The 21,745-nt window shown below is 40.4% G+C and overlaps 1 protein-coding gene across 2 annotated transcripts; it reads left to right on the top strand.

Annotated features, from left to right (window-relative positions):
* The first annotated feature begins 1,015 nt into the window (after positions 1-1,015).
* Positions 1,016-6,979, top strand: LOC110608263 (DNA replication licensing factor MCM4). Of its 2 annotated transcripts, XM_021747477.2 has the most exons (18): positions 1,097-1,148; positions 1,226-1,879; positions 2,150-2,278; positions 2,368-2,449; positions 3,080-3,212; positions 3,294-3,365; positions 3,478-3,600; positions 3,685-3,798; positions 3,917-4,129; positions 4,229-4,327; positions 4,683-4,843; positions 5,099-5,195; positions 5,273-5,434; positions 5,958-6,038; positions 6,135-6,213; positions 6,315-6,451; positions 6,555-6,608; positions 6,687-6,979. In XM_021747477.2, the coding sequence occupies exons 1-18, from the start codon at positions 1,112-1,114 to the stop codon at positions 6,759-6,761; spliced, it is 2,502 nt and encodes an 833-aa protein (XP_021603169.1). In that variant the 5' UTR covers positions 1,097-1,111; the 3' UTR covers positions 6,762-6,979. The 2 variants fall into 2 exon arrangements, with proteins under 2 accessions (XP_021603168.1, XP_021603169.1); XM_021747476.2 differs by having other exon boundaries at positions 1,016-1,148; positions 3,478-3,798.
* The last annotated feature ends 14,766 nt before the right edge of the window (positions 6,980-21,745 follow it).

Below are 21,745 nucleotides of genomic sequence, written 5' to 3'. Positions count from 1 at the left end.
AAATTAATTTTTTTTTTATCTATTCTCTTATTTTGAATGAGAGTTAAATTGTTCGGATAATATTAAAAGAAGTAACCACCTTCTCAATAAAACTTATATTTTCATACTTTTTGATATATATTATGTTCAAAATCAATATATATGGAATTTTAGTTTTTATTAAAAGAAACAGCAACGGAGACAAATCAATTATCTTACTATTTAATCTGATTTTTTGTAAATGTTGATTTGGCTCTCAGTTATGTTAGGATATTTTTTAAAAAATAAAATATCATTTAAAAACTAGAAGAAAGATATTTTATTATTTTAACATTTTAATATATACTCTCCTTTTAATAATTTTTATCTAATTTATTTTTTACCGTATATATTAAAAAAATAATTTTTTATTAACTTTTTATTATATTTCTCTTACAAATATTAAATTTTATTAAATATTAAAAAATCTTTTATTTTTTTAAAATAATATAAAATTAAATAGAAATATAATAATTAATTTATATATTATTATAGTATAAAAAATTGATAATAATTATGATAATAAAAAAAATAAATAAAAATTATAAAATAAAGAAAAAATATTTTTGACAACTTTAATGTTATTTTTCAAATAGAATTCAGGCATTTGATTGGTTTAACTTAATTAAAAAATTCTTTAAATTTCTTGAAAGTGTTAAAATTTTATTTATGTTATTAGTATTTTTTCTTAAATTTATGAAAAGCTAAAACTATTTTTCTTTTGATAAAATCAATCTCTAATTCAATTAAATTATTTTTAAAAAAATAAATTTTACTAAAAAATAATGTATTTTAATTAAATAAAAATTTAAAATCTCGTAAAAATTAAAAATAATAAATTTATATTTTCAATTAATAAAATATGGAAAATTTTATATCTGGTACAGTATTCCTTTTAACACAAGCCCAACTTCACCAACGAGCTTATTAATCATACAAGTTACAAGCCCCATCCACGTGGAGCCCACTAACAAATAGGGCGCGAAAACCATACCATTTCCCGCCATATTACCTTACCCAGAGTCAAAAACCAGCCCCAAATCATTTCCCTCCAAACGCTGATTATACTCTCTGCTTCACTCAGTCTGCAGCCATGGCCTCCGATTCTTCTCCAGCTCCCTTCAACAATGGTATATATCTCTTTCTCTGTGTCTCTGTGTTTGTTTTGTCTATATGGTTTTGAATTTTTGTTTCTGAATCCTGACAGGGCCTTCTTCTCCGGATGATTCCCTCTCGAGTCCCATCGGCAACACATTCTCATCCCCCGCCGTCGACACCTCTCGCCGGAACAGACGCAGGGGTAGATCCACTACCCCTTCTGCGTTCGCTACCCCTCCTCATCCCCCATCACGTTTCGCCACTTCAGAATCAACCCCGACTCCTCGCCGGAGTAGGTCTAATCCTCGTCAAGCTGCCGTTTCAACTCCATCTTCCGCTTCTGAGTGCGCACCTTCCTCTGAAGGAGGTGATGACATGGATGAAGCCACACCCACTTTCGTGTGGGGCACCAATATCAGTGTTCAGGATGTTAAATCTGCTATCCAGATGTTTCTGAAGCATTTTAGGGATAATAATCAAAATCAAGGGACTGAGATTTTTGAGGAAGGGAAGTACATGAAAGCAATACATAGAGTGCTGGAAATTGAAGGGGAGTGGCTTGATGTTGATGCGCATGATGTGTTTGGTTATGATTCTGATTTATATACGAAGATGGTTAGGTACCCACTTGAGGTTTTGGCCATCTTTGATATTGTTTTGATGGATATTGTGAGTTTGATTAATCCTTTGTTCGAGAAGCATGTGCAAGTCAGGATTTATAATCTCAAGACTTCCACGACTATGAGAAATCTCAACCCTTCTGGTAATTTTTTTTCTTTTTCAATTTTAGCCAATTTGGTAGTGATTCAATTATCCATTTTTTTAATTTGAAAATGTAGGGCGTTTTATTTTTTATTTTTTTTGCTGAATTTCTTTAAATTTCAGTGAATAATGACGATATTTAACCTGATATATTTACTGGGTATTCTTTTTCCTTTTATATTTTAGTTGAATTTTTATGGCTTTATTTAATGAAAAATTATGTATATTTGTAAATCAAGATTTTGATGGATTACGGGTGTAATTTGGTTAGATATCGAGAAGATGGTATCCCTCAAGGGAATGATAATTCGTTGCAGTTCTATAATACCAGAGATCAGGGAAGCAATTTTTAGATGTCTTGTGTGTGGGTACTTCTCTGATCCCATTGTTGTAGATAGAGGTAATTGCTCAACTGTTAACTGGCTTAAGTCCATTGTCTACTTGTTTTGTATGATGTTATGCTGTTCGTTGACCTTTGGATATTATCAGGAAGAATAAATGAACCTACAATATGCATGAAGCAAGAGTGTCTTGCTAGGAACTCTATGACATTGGTTCATAACCGATGCAGGTAACAACTATCTTAGTTTGATTTGCTTGGTTAATATTCTGAATTTTGTTTATCTTTCTGACTGAGAATAGCAGTGGCATGTATTATAAGATTACCAACAATTTTCTTCTACCATTTCTACTCTAATTGTGCACTTCTGAACGAATGTATGGTAGAAGTTTTGTTGTTGCAGAAATTCTTTTCATTTTTGTGCTTTTAATCCAAACTGGAGGATGAGCTGTCATATTAGTTGTCTGTTTGTTGTTCGTTTGTGGTATAAACATACAAGTTAGCACAAAGCTGTCGCATGTTGTTATGCAAATCATTATTTACTTATTTTATTAACTAATATTGAACAAACCATAGTCCTACTGGAGATGAAATTCTACACTGCCTACATCTTTCACTTTTGACTAAATTGAACCTGTCTGACACGAAGACTTAGATCAAACCTTCCCAACTTAAAACCTATGGATAAATGAGGTATGAGACATGAACTTCTGAAGGGAGAGGAGGAAGGAGATTTATGGATATTTCTTAATATATCAAATAAGCCCAACTGTCCACTTAAAAACCAATTCTCAGACCTTCAAAATGAGAATTGTTGCTTCCTGTTGGTTCGTAGTTAACTGGTCCTGTTTTAAATATCAGGTTTGCTGATAAGCAGATAGTGAGGCTCCAGGAGACACCTGATGAGATCCCTGAAGGAGGAACACCTCACACAGTGAGCTTGTTGATGCATGACAAATTGGTGGACACTGGAAAACCTGGTGACAGAGTTGAGGTGAGACCAGGATAGAACACATTGTATGCGTGTAGCTTGAAACTTCTGTCTCTCCTATTAATTTGTGCCTGTTTTCTCAAGGTCACTGGGATTTACAGAGCTATGAGTGTTAGAGTTGGATCCACGCAAAGAACTGTAAAATCATTATTCAAGGCATGTGTCAACCTATTGCCCATTATTAGTTGAAGCCTCTCTTGCAACATGTCAAGTAAATTTTCAGGGATGATGTCACATGAATGTAATGATCTTTTCCTTCTGACTGCAGACTTATATTGATTGTCTTCATATAAAGAAAACTGACAAGTCAAGAATGCTGGCAGAGGATCCTATGGAAGTTGATAATGGCTCACATAGAGTAGAGGAAGATATCCAGTTTGATGAAGCGAAAGTATGTCCACATATGCTTTCTTCTGTCCTGGAAGAAATTTTGTTCATTTTGTCCACTTTGACACATTCTTGTTTGAAATTCCAGATAAATCAATTAAAGGAGCTGTCTAGACAGCCTGATATCTATGACAGACTAACAAAGTCCTTGGCACCAAACATTTGGGAGCTGGATGATGTGAAGAGAGGTCTTCTCTGCCAGGTACTTGTATAAGTTTTAGAAATTGTACTGTTGTTGCTTTTTCAGCTGGACTTTGTAAAATTTTATATGCCCAAATACAATTCTGATAGTGATTGTTAGTTGATTGCCTAAAATGTAGCTCTTTGGTGGGAATGCCCTGAAGCTGCCATCTGGTGCTAGCTTTCGTGGTGATATCAATATCCTTCTTGTGGGTGATCCTGGAACTAGCAAGTCCCAGCTGCTACAATACATACACAAATTATCTCCCCGTGGCATCTATACTAGTGGAAGAGGGAGTTCTGCTGTTGGCTTGACTGCATATGTTAGCAAAGATCCTGAGACAGGGGAAACGGTACGACTCTGTAATGATCTTTATCTTTGTTTTCATTCAACTAGTGCTTGCATATACATAATGTTTTGGGAGATGTTGATATTTATGACATTCTTATAGGTTCTGGAGAGTGGAGCACTTGTTCTGAGTGACAGAGGGATCTGCTGTATTGACGAATTTGACAAAATGTCTGAAAATGCACGGAGCATGTTGCATGAGGTTATTTTCTTTAGAATTTGCAGGAAGTCTATTTTTTAGTGCAATGGAAGTAAAACTTTCTGTTAACTGGTAAATTTAGTTGTCAGCACAAATGTTGTATGTGAGAACTTGAATGAGCAGGCAATATGTTTATGCTACTCATATGGTTTAGATTATTTTTGTTTATCCTTTTGATAATCCAGAAAATAAGCTTTCTTCTCGGGTTCCCTTTTTCCCTGTATATGATCTAAGTTTATGTGTGGCAAGCATCACTGACATGTGACTCAGCACCATGCTTTTAAAGATAATCTGTTTAGTATTTCAGTTGTTCGATTTCATGCAATGTAAATGTTTAATCCAATTTTAATTCTTGCAGGTGATGGAACAGCAAACTGTCTCTATTGCAAAGGCTGGAATTATTGCTTCCCTTAATGCAAGAACGTCAGTATTAGCCTGTGCAAATCCTATTGGCTCACGCTACAATCCTCGGTTGTCTGTGATTGATAACATACATCTTCCTCCTACCTTGTTATCCAGGTGAGGGGCACAATCCGCACTCAATGTGTCTGGGGCAGTAAGCAGCTCTATGGAATCTAAATGATCATGGCTGTGCATGCATGTGATTAATTGCAATGTGGAAGCAGAAAATATGTTGCATATTTCTAATATTTCTCTTGTGGTTTCCTTCATTTCAGCTGCAACAAGTTAATAAAGATTGACAGAATAATAGTGAACACTTTTAAGTGGCAGTTATTGCTAAAATAATGAATCTAATCATGTATGTTTTCTCAGGTTTGATCTCATATACTTGATTCTTGACAAGGCTGATGAACAAACAGATAGGCATCTTGCCAAGCATATTGTTTCCTTGCACTTTGAGAATCCTGAGGTCTGGTGAATTTTAGCAAACTTCATTTGTGAGAGCCTTTATTCAGCGATTTCTCTTAAAATTTTGTCCATTTGTAGATTGCCCAGCAGGATGTCTTAGACATTGCTACATTAACTGCATACGTGAGCTATGCTCGCAAGCATATTCATCCAAAGTTGTCTGATGAAGCTGCTGAAGAGTTGACTCGAGGATATGTTGAGATGAGAAGGAGAGGAAATTTCCCTGGTAGTACCAAAAAGGTGTGATGGTATTTTGTATTTCTCATCTTTCTATCTCTTGCATGATTTCTCATCCATCTTTCTTGCATGCTTGTCTGATGTAATATTTGGTAATTCACTGGATTATATAGTGTAGAACACTTCAATCTGTCTAAGTCTTGCATTCTTCTATAATGATAATACACGGACTAAAATTGTTAATTTTGATATAAGAGGTACCAAAGTGATGATAATACACGGACTAAAATAGTTAATTTTGATATAAGAGGTACCAAAGTGTGTGTTATGGAAAATATCAAGAGGTTTTAGTAATTAAACCTAGTCTTTTTTACTAATTAGTGATCCCTTGCATTTTAGATTGGACTTTTTCACTTAAACCATACCGCGCTTCATTTGGTGCTAAAACCATTCCCAATTTTCTTATCTAAACTAGTTAATTTTGCATGCTTATCCTTTTCTTAGATATTTCACAATTCAACTCTTTAACTTTTTTTATGATACAAATAGAAGCCTGCTTTGTGACTTGGCTATTTTGTATTATTAGGTGATAACCGCAACACCTAGGCAGATAGAAAGTTTGATACGCCTAAGTGAAGCTCTGGCACGGATTCGTTTATCAGAATGGGTTAGTAAAGCTCCCTTTGTGTATGTGTAAATTGGCTTTCACTTGAGAAGCAATTTCAGAATTTTGAAATTCCTTTGTGCTTTTCGATGTGTACAGGTCGAAAAGAGTGATGTAATCGAGGCATTTCGACTTCTGGAAGTTGCAATGCAACAATCAGCAACAGATCACTCCACGGGTAATTCTCCAATAGTCTATCCCTTAATTTATGATTCTATTTTCCTTGTCAGACAAAAGAGTATATAATGATGCCTTACCATCCCTTTCTCCTTTCTGAAGGAACAATTGATATGGATCTCATCACAACCGGAGTTTCAGCAAGTGAAAGGATGAGAAGAGAGAATCTTGTATCTGCAACCCGAAACATAATTATGGAGAAGTTGCAACTTGGGGGACCTTCAATGCGCTTGTTAGAGGTAAATCAATCTCAATCTGATCCTTTACTAGACATAAAGATGTGCGTTCGTTAATGTTAGTCACAAGCAGTTGACACTTGGACGTACCTGATTTATCCTGTAGTTACTGGATGAGCTGAAGAAGCAGAGCTCTGGCAGCGAAGTTCACCTTCAAGAAGTAAGAAAATAACTACGTATATACACTGGAAGATAAATGGGGCATGGACTGACATTTCATTTTTCTGTTTTCTTTCAGCTGAGAAATGCAGTAGCAACTCTAGCAGGCGAGGGATTCGTAGTTTTCCATGGTGACAGTGTAAAAAGGGTATAATAGGTTTGATAGCAGGAGGAATGGGATAGTAAATCTATTTGTGTGGGGTATGAAAAGCTCTGGCTGTATTGTTAGATGAAAGTTCCCCAGCTATGCTAGATCAGTAGATTTTTTTTTTTGTTCGAAGCTAGATCAGTAGATTGAAAGATGTATTAACTATTGCATGATTGTAAATTTATAAATTCTTTCATAGTTTTGAATTAAAACTAACTTTTTAATTCTTAAAACTTAAATATTAGCAAGGAATGTATGTAAGAGTAATATGTATGTGTGCATATTATCAAATCTGTAACGACTTTTAGTAGTTTATCCAAATCATTATGACGTGTATTAAGAAAGCTTATTGTGAGTTGTGGGATTAAAGTTACCATGTTATAATTTTGCTTTCATAATTAATATTATTTATAATGTGTTATTTTATAATTAATAACAATTGTATATAATTAATAACAATTGTATATAATTCATAACAATTGTATATAATTCGTGTGGAAATCTTAATTTATTTTGTGGAATATTTGACGTTTTTTAAGAAATTATTTTCAATCATTTTTTATAGTCTGTCGTTTGCCTAATGAATTTTAAATTCATTATTAAATTGAAAATTACATTATGTTAAAAAAGCATATAAGTTACCATTAGATTTTTTAAATTAGTAATGAAATTTAAAATCCTCAGTTGGTCGTTTTTAATAAAAAAAATTCATTGGTTTTCAGTAAATAAAGAATTACAGGAAAAAAAATAGTTATTATTGTGTGTTAGACATGTTTCGTATAGGATTTGCTACTTCATGGGTTAATAAGATCATGATAAGATTACGAGGCTTTTATCAAAAAGAGAGGATTACATAGGGTATCTCTTTATAATATGTGTTGAGAGTCTCACTGTTCTAATATGACACCGTAAATTGTAAGAATATTTGCATAGTTAGAGAGGCGTCTTCCCTATTCCATTTGTTATTTGCTGATGATGGTTACTTTTTTATTCAAGCTGCTTTATTTGGAGTGCAATGCAGTCTTTTAAGGAGTGTTTTGCTTTATATGGTGTAGCTTCTAGTCAATTGGTAAATTTTGAGCAGTCAATTAGTAAATTTTGAGCAGTCATTAATTTCCTTTAGCCCAATACCTCAATTGTAGTTGTGAATATGTTTATTCTCTTCTTGGCATTAGGTGCATCTCATTTGACTATATATTTGGTCTCCCATCATTAATTGAAAGAAATAAGAGGGATGTTTACCAATATATTTATAAAAAGGCATGACAACGTATATAATATTGAAAATGCAGAATTTTATCCTGAGCTGGTAAGAAAATATTATTGAAGTCGGTGGTGCCAAATTATGTCGTGTGTGTTTTTTGCTATAAGAATTGTGTTTATCACTTAAAATAGATTTTGATAGGATTTCAGTATGGGACATTCAAGTATTTAGTGGTTAAGTTGAGATTGATTATGCAATAGACAAGAGCATGGTGATTTGAAATTTCGTCTAATAATAGAATTTAAGTTTACTTACATGTCCACAATCTTTAGTGGCTAAAGCTTTAAAGGCTTGTTATGTTTTAAATATCTCTTTAACACTGCTATATACTAATCCTAGTTATTATTGGAGTAGTGTCTTGGAATTGAAGTTGTTATTTTGTCAAGGTTGTCATAAACGAGTTGGTGATGGTCTTTTCTAGTGCCATTTGGATAGAACCGTGGTTACTCGATCTACAACATTCATATGTAAGCATATTACCAATTGTAGGTGATGAGGATACGGTAATACAATTAAGTGGGTCCCTTCAACATGGAGGGCCCACATTATAATTATTAAGGATTAAAAAAAAAAGTTGCAGCCATAAAATAAATCCATGGATGTGACCTACTCCTCACCAAATGAAGTAAATCATTTCTTAATTTACATTAAATGCAAAGAGGCATGAACTTGCCTATAAATAAGTAAGAGTTTGGGCAAAGAGCAAATCAAGTTCAAGTAAGCAAATCTTCAGTATTTTTCTTTGAGTGTTTTGAGAGATTCTAGAGCTTATAGCTCTAAGAGAAAAAATATTGAAAGAGAGAGTTTATTTAGGGAGTGACAAAAATAGTGAGGAAAATATTTTGGGTCTTTTGGGAAATACTTTGAGTGCTACTATTTTTTAGTAGATCTCACTTGTAATATCTCTCTTTGTACCTATTATTTTTATAATGGAAGAATTAATCGAAGTTCGACTCGTGGACGTAGCCCAAAATTAAGGGTGAACCACGTAAAATTATTGTGTGCCACTTATTTACTTTTCTGCAATATTTTATTTTTGCTATTTTAGAAGTGGTGTTTTCCCAACAAGTGGTATCAGAGCCCGGTTTCAATCCAAAGTGCTGATGGAGGCAAGAACAAACAAGATGATTAGCTTAAATGGCACAAACTACCACATATGGAGAAATAAGATGCAAGATCTTCTATTTGTGATGAAAATACATTTGCTGGTATTTTTCACAACTAAATTGGAGAACAAAACAGACGAGGAATGGGAGTTTGAGAACAAGCAAGTGTGCGGCGTCATTTGACAATTTATTGAAGATAATGTGTTCAATCACATCTGCAATGAGACACATGTCCGGTTGCTATGGAATAAACTCGAAGAGTTGTACGCGTCAAAAACTGATAATAATAAATTATTTTATTGGACTAAGCTGATATATTTGAAATATCAGGAGGGCACTTCTGTAGCAGATTACCTAAATGAGATATAAGGGTATGTGGATTAGTTGTCAAGAATGGGCATGTAAGTTGAAAATGAGATACTCGCTTTTATACGGCATACTTCCTTACCAGAGTCCTAGGAAACTTTAAAGATTTCACTTACAAAATCTACACCAAATAGTACATTAAGTGCAGATTATGTGAAGAGTGAAATTTTAAATGAAGAGATGCGATGGAGATCACATAATTCAATATCTTATTTTCAGTCAGAAGTTTTGATTACAGAATTTAGAGGAAGAAGCCAATCTAAGGGTCCAAAGCCTAAAGACAAGAGCAGAGGAAAGTCAAATAAGTATGCCAATATAGAGTGCCATCACTGCAAGAAGAAAGGACACATCAAATGATTTTGTCAGAAGTTCAAGAATGAGTACGAGAAGGAGAACGGCAAAGGAGTAAAGAAAGATGACAATAGTGATGATGAACGTGCAAGCGTTCTCTGTGAATTTAACATTGTCTGTGATAAAGATTTGGTTAGCTTGGCAACTGATGAAACTAGCTGAGTGATTGAGAGCGGTGCAACTATTCATGCAACTTCTTGAAGGGAATTCTTCTCGTCTTACACCCTAGGAGATTTTGGTGTTGTTAAAATGGAAAATGATAATCTGTCCAGAGTTGTCAGCAAAGGAGATGTCCGCTTGATGACAGGAAATGCGATGAGACTAGTTCTAAAAGATGTCAGGCATATTCCAGATATGTGGCAGAACTTGATCTCTACAGGAAGACTTGATGATGAAGGTTCTGCAACACATTTTCAGATGGAAAATGGAAGCTCACCAAAGGCTCACTAGTGGTGGCCAGAGGCTTGAAGCAATCAAAGTTGTATGTGATGCATGCAAAGCTCTTCAATGACGGTATCAATATAGTGGAGAAAGAAGATGCAGCTGAACTATGACACAAGAGACTTGGCCACATTGGTGAGAAAGGGATGGCAAAACTAATAGAGAAGAATGTGCTATCCATGGTGAATGAGATGCATATGAAGAAGTGTGGTGATTGTTTAGCAGGAAAGTAGAGCATAGTCGTCTTCAAGAGTTCTCCTCCTTCTAGGATGAAGAACATGTTGGATCTTGTACATTCAGATCTATTCCCAAAGTCACTTGGTGGTGCTTAATACTTTGTGACTTTTATTAATGATCATTCTAGATAGACGTGGACATATACTTTGAAGTCAAAGGATCAAGTTCTAGATGTCTTCAAGCAATTCTATGTCTCAGTTGAAAGATAGATTGGGAAGAAACTCAAGTGTGTTCAAACAATAATGGTGGAGAGTATACTGGACCATTTCATGCTTACTGTAATGAGTATGGCATTCGACATCAAATAACACCTCCAAAGATGTTGCAATTGAATAGTTTGGCTGAGAGGATAAACAGAACCTTGGTAGAGAGAGTTAGATACTTACTCTCACATTCAAAGCTGCACAAGTCATTCTAGGGTGAAGCTCTGCTGACAGCAGTTTATGTGTTGAATCACTCACCTTGTGTTCCTCTGCAGTATGAAACTCCAGAGAGAGTCTGGTTAGGAAAGAAAGTCTCCTATGATCATTTACGGGTGTTTGGATGCAAAGCATTTGGTCATGTTCCTAAGGATGAAAGATTAAAGCTTGATGTCAAGACACGACATTGTGTATTCATTAGGTATGGTCAAGATCAACTTGGCTACCGATTCTATGATCCGGTCTTTGTAAGGAGCTGTGATGCAGTGTTTATTGAAAATGAGACCATCAAGGATACTGGCAAAGAGCAGAAAGTTTTCCTAGAACCTGATGGTGACTCAACAAACCTAGAGTTGATTCCGCCAACAAAGATGCTGAGACAAGTTGGAGATGAAGTTTAGGAAAATCAACCTGAAGCAGATAATGCTCCCATTGAAGATGAAGATGAATCAAATGATGAGGATGACGATCATGTGCAACCACTAGCACCTGTAGCTTCTCCAGTCCTATAAAGGAGATCTGAAAAAGTCAAACAACCCTCTACCAAATACTCTAGAGACTAGTACGTGTTGTTGACTGATGGGGGAGAACTAGAAAGTTTTGAAGAAGCTTTGGAGGATGAATACAAGCAGAAGTGGATTGAAGCCATGCAAGACGAGATGAAATCCCTGCATGAAAATAAAACATTTGACCTGGTGAAGCTGCCAAAAGGGAAGAAAGTTTTGAAGAATTAATGGGAGTTCAAGATCAAGCATGATGAACATAGTCTCTGTAACGACCCGAAATCGGACCGCTACCGGCGTTAGGATCCAGATCGACTTAAGGTCGCCGAGACTCGTAGCAAGTCTAACATACAACCTATCTGTAATACCCGGCTAGACTCCGGTATCGGAATTCCTACCGTCCGGTGGAATCTCGGATGTCGGAGACCTCTAGAAGGGTAGAATCATGTTTTATAAAAATGTTTTCATGTTTTAATGGTTTTAAGTATGAAATTAAATGAGTTTTTGCATGAAAAGTCTTTGGAGAAAAACCCAGGTTCGGCCGCCGAAAGTCAAGTTCGGCCGCCGAACATGCATGCGTTTTGGAGGCACGTTAGGCCCCCGAAAGCATGAGTTAGGGAAGTTCAGGTTCGGCCGCCGAAAGTCAAGTTCGGCCGCCGAACATTGCATGGATGCGGAGGCACATTCGGCCCCCGAACGTGGCCTGGCCAGCCACTATAAAAGGGGCACTTAGCCGAAATGGGCGAGCTTTCTCCCATTTTCGGCCACAGCAAGCTTCCGACCTTCCTTTTGCAACTTTTGTGTTCTTCTTCCAAATCTCTACCTTTTTTCTTGAGTTTTAAGCTTGCATTGAAGGTTTTGAGCTTTTAAACCAAGTTTTGGAGCTTTGGGAACTCAGGAGCTCATTTTCGTGGATCTCCGAGTTTGGGTCGTCTTTCTCTCGATCTTCAAGAGGTAAGAGCCGATCTTAAGCTCCTTATATGTTTTAAAGAAGTTTTAAGAAGTTTTATGGGGTAGAAATGCATGTTTAAGTTAGTTGAGCTATGTTAGGTTTTATGTGATTTTTGAGCAATGTGGCATGTTTGAGTATGCTTGAAGTGTTGTAGTTGGGGTATTTGATGTTTTGAGGCCCCTAGGATCTTGTATGCATGTTTTAAGTGAGGTATATGCATGATTGGTGAGTTTGGAGGCAAAAATGCACAAAGGAGCCAAGTTTCTGCCCTTTGGCAGAAACCAGGTTTGGCAGCCGAAGGCACTTTCGGCCGCCGAACATGGCTGGGGAGGCAGGCCTTTCGGCTGCCGAAGTTGCCCCCGAAAAGAGACTTTCGTCTCTGTCTGGGACTTTCGGCCGCCGAAGGTGCCGCCGAACCTACCTGAGTTTCGCCTCTGTCCAGGACTTTCGGCCGCCGAAGGTGCCGCCGAAAGTGCCCTGTTCAGCCACTTCATGCATATCTCTATGTGATATTTTCAGGATGTTTTAGGGGGTTTTTGGGGAGTATTTTAGAGTCATATTCATGTATGTTTGGTCCCTCATTGGAGTCCACCTGTGTAGGTTCGGACCCGAGGAACCGAGGACCCCAGCAGTGAGCCAGCTGCTACAGAGTTTGTCAGAGCTAGCCAGAGGTGAGTGGAATAAACCTTAAAGTTTTAAAATAAATGAAGTATGAATTTTGAGCATAATCCATGCATCATGAATGCCATGAGATATAGTAGGTTGTTTGCATTAGTATTCACGAATATGTTGCATTGCATTTATGATGTTGATGTTGATGTGGATTGGTTATTGGATGATCCTTTAGTCCTCATATGATATGATGATGTTATGGCATGATATGGTATGGAAGTCCAGGTTGTACCCATTCTACGTCCCTGGCACGATGTAAGAGAAAGTCCAGGTTGTACCCATTCTACGTCCCTGGCACAGTTGGTCCATATGATATGTTATGATAAGGGAAAGACCGGTTGACCCATTCTACGTCCCGGCACAGTTGGACCTATGTAGAGGACTATAGGTGACAATACCATCCGAGATGTGAATTGCTGTGATGTGTTGCATTCCATGAAAGCATGAAATTTTAATATATTGTTTCCACTATTCTGCTCACTGGGCTTTGTAGCTCACCCCTCTCCCCTAACCCCAGATGTGCAGGTACAGGGTAGACCAGGAGGTTAGCCAGAGTTTTGAAGTATGTTCATGTAATAGTTAGAATTGTGGACATGACGATTGTACTATGATGTAATGTAAGAGATTTCAGTATGTTATGTAATGAGGTATATTGAGGTTATAGATGTGCTTGACCCTATGAGTATTGTAATCCCTTGTTGATGCATGATCTTAGATATTTGATGATACAGATGTTAGCCAACTCATCTTATGTTGTATCGCCCGTTGGGGCATTGATGAGATCCCACAGAGGGATCATGATTACGGTCATGTCTATGTACATGTATGTTCAGGTTGAGTTGGTATATGAGAAATGTTGAAAGAAAAGTTTTAAATTTTTATGTATGATTGTTGATCATGTATGGGATTAAACAGGTTTACAGGATGCATGTTTGGCTTGCTACGGGTCCCGGCGGCCTTAAGTCGACCCGGATCCTAGCGCCGGTAGCGGTCCAGATTTCCGGGGCGTTACAGAATGGTATCAGAGCCCTAGGTTCATATGGTCGGACCTAGAGTGTCGGGCTCATAGATGTTATAGAAGGTCAAGCACAATAGGAAGGTCATGTCCACTAGGATAGGATGTTGAGTCCTGTCTTGCATGATGATGTGAAATGCCATGACTTTATGCATGTGCATTAATGATATGATATGCTATGTGATGTATGCGATGAGGGTTCATGTGTGCCCACATGAACCATATGATGCTAATGTTTGATTGTTATGAGCTGTTTTTCAGAGAATAGGATGAGAGGAACTCGTCGATCTGCACGATTGACTGGAGTGCCACCTGAGGATGAGGGCACGAGCGCCCGTCCTCCTACATTGCCTAGGGCAATGTCTTGTAGAGCCAACAGAGAAAGAGTGTCAAGGGACCCTAGAAGGTCTTTTGATGCTAGCAGAAGGGGGACTGATAGAGGAGGAAGTTCTTCAGATGTGAGGGAGGTTATGGAAGAGGATCAGAGGAGGGATGGGAATCTGGATGTGAGCATGCAGGAAGAAGGGACAGGGGAGTCACAGGGAGGCGTTCAGGCCTCGGGGTATGGTTTTCCACCCCATTATCCACCCTTCCCACAGGGTTCAGGGTATCCGATGGGAGGTACATCGGATTACTCCAGCTTTCACCCCTACCCTACCTACATGCCTTATCCACCTTTCTATCCACCCTACACACAGTACCCAGCTTATCCACCCTCACCCTTCTATCCAAACCCGGCAAACCCCACCTCGGGGAATGCTGCACCTCCACCACCTACAGAACCAGCAGCCCCAGTTACTCAACCTCCTAGACCTAGCTCAGTCGATGGGAGCAAGGTAAAGATGACAGACTACCTCAAGCTAGATGCTCCCAAATACAAGTCAGGGGATGACCCCTTTGAGTATCTGAGAGTGGTAAAGACAATAACTGATGAGCTAGGGGCAAGTGACAGCAGGGCCATTCAGATGGCAGGGTTCACTTTAAAGTGCAAGAAGGCACGAGAATGGTTCAAGTGTTATGTGGACCCGAGACTAGACGGTATGACATGGGAAGAATTTGCGAATGAGTTCGCTGGATGGGCTTTTCCAGACAGTTCCAGAGAACTGAAGATGATTGAGTTTGAGCAACTGAGACAGTCAGAGCACATGAGTGTAGAGGAGTTCACGGATAAATTCTTGGAGCTATTGCCTTTTTCAGGGCAAGCTCTAGATACAGATACGAAGAAAGCCAAGAAATATGTTATGAAGCTGCATTCCAGGTACTCCTCGTTGGTTCAGTCAGCTGAGAGAGAAAGTTTCCACACTGTGGTGGATATGGCTCGAAGAATGGAGGCAAGTGCTATAGTTGAGGGGTCAGTGAAGCAGTCAGTGACCCAGTCTTCAGGGGTTAAGACCCCAGGCAGGGGAGGACCAGGGTTCTCTTCTCAGAGCTCAGGAAAGAAGAGGTGGAATAACACCACCAGGAAGTCGAAGAAGAATAAGTTTTGGAACAAGTTGAAATCCGGTCTGGGATTTGGCGGTGGCTCGAGCTCTGGTTCAGATGGTACAGAATGCCAGAGATGTGGAAGACCGCACAGGGGAGTGTGTCGAGCTGGGACCAACACATGTTTCAGATGTGGACAGGAGGGACACATGGCTCGGGATTGTCCTAGAGCACCTTTTATGGGCCAGCCCCAGCAGACAGCTTCTGGTAGTGTGGCACAGCCAGCAGTTCCAGCCACAACTCAGGGCAGTGGCAGAGGTAGAGGGAGAGGGGCAGCCTCTTCTTCTGGTTCCCGAGGTGAAGGTCCATCAGCTCCAGCCAGGATCTTCACCATGACTCAGCAGGAGGCTAACACATCCAACACCGTGGTGTCAGGTAATCTCGTCATTGGGTGTTCTGATGTGTATGCATTAATGGACCCGGGTGCATCTCATTCATTTATTGCTCCGAGAGCCGTTGAGAGGTTAGGTCTGATAGTCTCTGGGTTAGAGTGTCCCCTATGGGTCAGTGGACCCAAGTGTGACCCGTCAGTGGCAGTGTCAGTCTGCCAGTACAGTCCAGTTTTTGTTGAGGGAAGATGCCTCTCCGCCGACCTTGTGGTTCTAGATTTGACAGACTTTGACGTCATTCTAGGGATGGATTGGCTATCTACCCATGGTGCTACCTTGGACTGCAGGGACAAGGTAGTCAGGTTCAGAGATCAGAACGGGTCAGAGGTCGTCTTCAGAGGAGACAAGAGGGGCACACCTAGAGGTCTGATATCAGCTCTTCAGGCTCGTAGGTTGCTTAGGAAGGGATGTCAGGGGTACTTAGCTCATGTGAGAGAGCTAGACAGTCAGGTCAGGGAGCCGGCCTCGGTGCCAGTTGTCAGAGAGTTTCAGGATGTCTTTCCTGATGAGCTTCCAGGTTTACCACCTGCTAGGGAGATAGAGTTCGAGATAGAGTTGGTACCTGGAGCTAGACCGATCTCTATCCCTCCCTACAGGATGGCCCCAGCAGAGTTAAAGGAGTTGAAAGAGCAATTGCAAGAGCTGGTAGAAAAGGGTTTCATCCGACAGAGTACCTCACCTTGGGGTGCTCCGGTCTTGTTTGTGAGGAAGAAGGATGGATCCCTTAGACTTTGTATCGACTACAGGCAGTTGAACAAAGTCACTACCAAGAACAGGTACCCATTGCCAAGGATCGATGATCTATTCGACCAGCTAGCAGGAGCGGGTTGTTTCTCCAAAATAGATCTAAGATCGGGGTACCATCAGCTAAGGATAAGGGATGAGGATGTGCCAAAGACGGCTTTCAGGACCAGATATGGGCATTTTGAGTTCCTTGTGATGTCGTTCGGGTTAACTAACGCCCCTGCAGCATTCATGGATCTCATGAACAGAGTGTTTAGCCAGTACCTGGATCACTTCGTTATTGTCTTCATAGATGATATCCTAGTGTATTCCAGGAATGCAGAGGAGCATGCCCATCATCTGCGGTTGGTCTTGCAGACTTTGAGGGAACATGGCTTGTATGCCAAGTTCTCTAAATGTGAGTTCTGGCTGAGGAGCATTTCGTTCTTGGGGCATGTAGTGTCAGAGAATGGGATTGAGGTAGACCCCAAGAAGACAAAAACTGTGGCTAACTGGCCTAGACCCACATCAGTAACAGAGATCAGAAGTTTCTTGGGTTTAGCAGGTTACTACAGGAGGTTCGTTCAGGACTTCTCTAAGATAGCAGCTCCTCTGACCAGGTTAACTAGGAAGCATCAGAAGTTTCTGTGGACCGACCAGTGCGAGGAGAGTTTCGAAGAGCTTAAGAAGAGGTTGACTTCAGCACCAGTGTTAGCTCTGCCATCTAGTGGAGAGGACTTTACAGTCTTTTGTGATGCGTCCCGTGTGGGACTGGGTTGTGTACTGATGCAGAATGAGAGGGTGATTGCTTATGCTTCTAGATAGCTGAAGAAGCATGAGTTGAATTACCCCACACATGACCTTGAGATGGCAGCAGTAATCTCTGCACTCAAGACGTGGAGGCATTACCTCTATGGGGTGAAATGTGAGATCTTCACAGATCATAAAAGCCTGCAGTACATCTTGAGTCAGAGGGATCTGAATCTGAGACAGAGGAGATGGGTAGAGCTGCTGAGTGACTATGATTGTAAGATTCAGTACCATCCGGGTAAGGCGAATGTTGTGGCAGACGCCTTAAGCCGAAAATCACTCGGTAGTCTATCCCACATCACGGCAGAGAGAAGACCAGTGGTGAAGGAGTTCTACAAGCTTATTGAGGAAGGTCTACAGTTGGAGTTGTCTGGTACAGGTGCCTTGGTGGCCCAGATGAGAGTGGCACCCGTGTTTCTGGAGCAGGTGGCTCAGAAACAGCATGAGGACCCGGAGTTAGTGAAGATTGCCAGGACTGTTCAGTAAGGCAATGATAGTGAGTTCAGATTCGACAGTAAGGGGATCCTCCACTATGGGAGCAGACTATGTGTACCAGATGACATTGGGCTAAAAGGAGACATTATGAGAGAGGCTCATAATGCAAGATACAGCATTCACCCCGGAGCCACCAAGATGTATCAAGATTTGAAGAAAGTTTATTGGTGGCCAGCGATGAAGAAAGAAGTGGCACAGTTTGTGTCCGCCTGCGAAATATGTCAGAGGGTGAAGCTGGAACATCAGAAGCCGGCTGGAATGCTTAACCCGCTACCTATTCCAGAATGGAAATGGTAGAATATAGCTATGGACTTCGTAGTGGGGTTACCGGCAACGTCCAACAGATTGGACTCCATATGGGTGATTGTGGACAGACTCACCAAATCTGCTCACTTCATTCCTGTCAGGAGTGGCTACTCTGTGGACAAGTTGGCGCAGGTATATGTGGATGAGATCGTCAGGTTGCATGGGGTTCCTGTTTCGATAGTGTCAGATAGAGGGCCCCAGTTCACCTCCAGATTTTGGCGGAGTCTGCAGAATGCCATGGGTACTAGGTTGGATTTCAGTACTGCCTTCCACCCCCAGACCGATGGACAGTCAGAAAGGACCATCCAGACTATCGAGGATATGCTCAGAATGTGTGTGCTGGACTTTGGCGGTTCTTGGAGGCAGCATCTACCTTTGGTGGAGTTTGCCTACAACAACAGCCATCATGCTAGCATCGGGATGGCTCCATATGAAGCTTTATATGGGAGGAAGTGCAGGTCACCTGTTTGCTGGGAGGAAGTAGGAGAAAAGGCCTTGGCAGGGCCTGAGCTAGTAGAGATTACCAGCAGGGTGGTACCCATAATTAGAGAAAGGATCAAGACTACTGCCAGCAGACAGAAGAGCTATGCAGACGTCCGCAGAAGACAGTTAGAGTTTCAGGAGGGGGATTTGGTATTGCTCAAGGTGTCTCCAATGAAGGGAGTGGTTCGCTTCGGGAAGAAAGGTAAACTAGCCCCACGATACATCGGACCCTTTGAAATCTTGCAAAAGATTGGGAATGTGTCGTACAAGTTAGATTTACCTGCTTCAATGGAAAGAATCCATCCGGTTTTCCATGTTTCAATGTTGAGGAAGTTTGTGTCAGATCCGAGCAAGGTTCTTAGTGAGCCTGATGTGGAGGTCCAAGAGGATCTCACCTATGTTGAACAGCCAATACGGATCATAGACACCCAGATCAAAAAGTTAAGAAACAAGGAAATCCCGATGGTGAAAGTCCTGTGGAACCACCACAATTTGGAGGAATGTACTTGGGAGACACGGGAGTCTATGCTCCAGCAGTACCCTCATCTCTTTTAAGGTTAGATCCCTATGTGTTTTTGTGCCTTGTATGTGTGTTATGCTTTATGCCATGCTATGTGGGCTAGTTGAGGTACATTCGAGGACGAATGTTCTTAAGGGGGGGAGAATGTAATACCCGGCTAGACTCCGGTATCGGAATTCCTACCGTCCGGTGGAATCTCGGATGTCGGAGACCTCTAGAAGGGTAGAATCATGTTTTATAAAAATGTTTTCATGTTTTAATGGTTTTAAGTATGAAATTAAATGAGTTTTTGCATGAAAAGTCTTTGGAGGAAAACCCAGGTTCGGCCACCGAAAGTCAAGTTCGGCCGCCGAACATGCATGCGTTTTGGAGGCACGTTAGGCCCCCGAAAGCATGAGTTAGGGAAGTTCAGGTTCGGCCGCCGAAAGTCAAGTTCGGCCGCCGAACATTGCATGGATGCGGAGGCACATTCGGCCCCCGAACGTGGCCTGGCCAGCCACTATAAAAGGGGCACTTAGCCGAAATGGGCGAGCTTTCTCCCATTTTCGGCCACAGCAAGCTTCCGACCTTCCTTTTGCAACTTTTGTGTTCTTCTTCCAAATCTCTACCATTTTTCTTGAGTTTTAAGCTTGCATTGAAGGTTTTGAGCTTTTAAACCAAGTTTTGGAGCTTTGGGAACTCAGGAGCTCATTTTCGTGGATCTCCGAGTTTGGGTCGTCTTTCTCTCGATCTTCAAGAGGTAAGAGTCGATCTTAAGCTCCTTATATGTTTTAAAGAAGTTTTAAGAAGTTTTATGGGGTAGAAATGCATGTTTAAGTTAGTTGAGCTATGTTAGGTTTTATGTGATTTTTGAGCAATGTGGCATGTTTGAGTATGCTTGAAGTGTTGTAGTTGGGGTATTTGATGTTTTGAGGCCCCTAGGATCTTGTATGCATGTTTTAAGTGAGGTATATGCATGATTGGTGAGTTTGGAGGCAAAAATGCACAAAGGAGCCAAGTTTCTGCCCTTTGGCAGAAACCAGGTTCGGCAGCCGAAGGCACTTTCGGCCGCCGAACATGGCTGGGGAGGCAGGCCTTTCGGCTGCCGAAGTTGCCCCCGAAAAGAGACTTTCGTCTCTATCTGGGACTTTCGGCCGCCGAAGGTGCCGCCGAACCTACCTGAGTTTCGCCTCTGTCCAGGACTTTCGGCCGCCGAAGGTGCCGCCGAAAGTGCCCTGTTCAGCCACTTCATGCATATCTCTATGTGATATTTTCAGGATGTTTTAGGGGGTTTTTGGGGAGTATTTTAGAGTCATATTCATGTATGTTTGGTCCCTCATTGGAGTCCACCTGTGTAGGTTCGGACCCGAGAAACCGAGAACCCCAGCAGTGAGCCAGCTGCTACAGAGTTTGTCAGAGCTAGCCAGAGGTGAGTGGAATAAACCTTAAAGTTTTAAAATAAATGAAGTATGAATTTTGAGCATAATCCATGCATCATGAATGCCATGAGATATAGTAGGTTGTTTGCATTAGTATTCACGAATATGTTGCATTGCATTTATGATGTTGATGTTGATGTGGATTGGTTATTGGATGATCCTTTAGTCCTCATATGATATGATGATGTTATGGCATGATATGGTATGGAAGTCCAGGTTGTACCCATTCTACGTCCCTGGCACGATGTAAGAGAAAGTCCAGGTTGTACCCATTCTACGTCCCTGGCACAGTTGGTCCATATGATATGTTATGATAAGGGAAAGACCGGTTGACCCATTCTACGTCCCGGCACAGTTGGACCTATGTAGAGGACTATAGGTGACAATACCATCCGAGATGTGAATTGCTGTGATGTGTTGCATTCCATGAAAGCATGAAATTTTAATATATTGTTTCCACTATTCTGCTCACTGGGCTTTGTAGCTCACCCCTCTCCCCTAACCCCAGATGTGCAGGTACAGGGTAGACCAGGAGGTTAGCCAGAGTTTTGAAGTATGTTCATGTAATAGTTAGAATTGTGGACATGACGATTGTACTATGATGTAATGTAAGAGATTTCAGTATGTTATGTAATGAGGTATATTGAGGTTATAGATGTGCTTGACCCTATGAGTATTGTAATCCCTTGTTGATGCATGATCTTAGATATTTGATGATACAGATGTTAGCCAACTCATCTTATGTTGTATCGCCCGTTGGGGCATTGATGAGATCCCACAGAGGGATCATGATTACGGTCATGTCTATGTACATGTATGTTCAGGTTGAGTTGGTATATGAGAAATGTTGAAAGAAAAGTTTTAAATTTTTATGTATGATTGTTGATCATGTATGGGATTAAACAGGTTTACAGGATGCATGTTTGGCTTGCTACGGGTCCCGGCGGCCTTAAGTCGACCCGGATCCTAGCGCCGGTAGCGGTCCGGATTTCCGGGGCGTTACACTATCATACCTGATAATCCCATACATAATCAAAC

This window comes from Manihot esculenta, chromosome 11 (genome assembly GCF_001659605.2).
Source record: "Manihot esculenta cultivar AM560-2 chromosome 11, M.esculenta_v8, whole genome shotgun sequence".
NCBI classification, from domain to species: domain Eukaryota; kingdom Viridiplantae; phylum Streptophyta; class Magnoliopsida; order Malpighiales; family Euphorbiaceae; genus Manihot; species Manihot esculenta.
Note: the sequence above shows the minus strand (reverse complement) of the source record. Positions and strands in the feature narration are given on the sequence as shown.

Coding starts and splice junctions, on each gene's coding strand:
- LOC110608263 (XM_021747476.2), top strand. CDS start 1,112: ATGGCCTCCGATTCTTCTCCAGCTCCCTTCAACAATG. Junction 3,213..3,293: donor AACCTGGTGACAGAGTTGAG/GTGAGACCAGGA, acceptor TGTTTTCTCAAG/GTCACTGGGATTTACAGAGC. Junction 4,844..5,098: donor CCTCCTACCTTGTTATCCAG/GTGAGGGGCACA, acceptor ATGTTTTCTCAG/GTTTGATCTCATATACTTGA.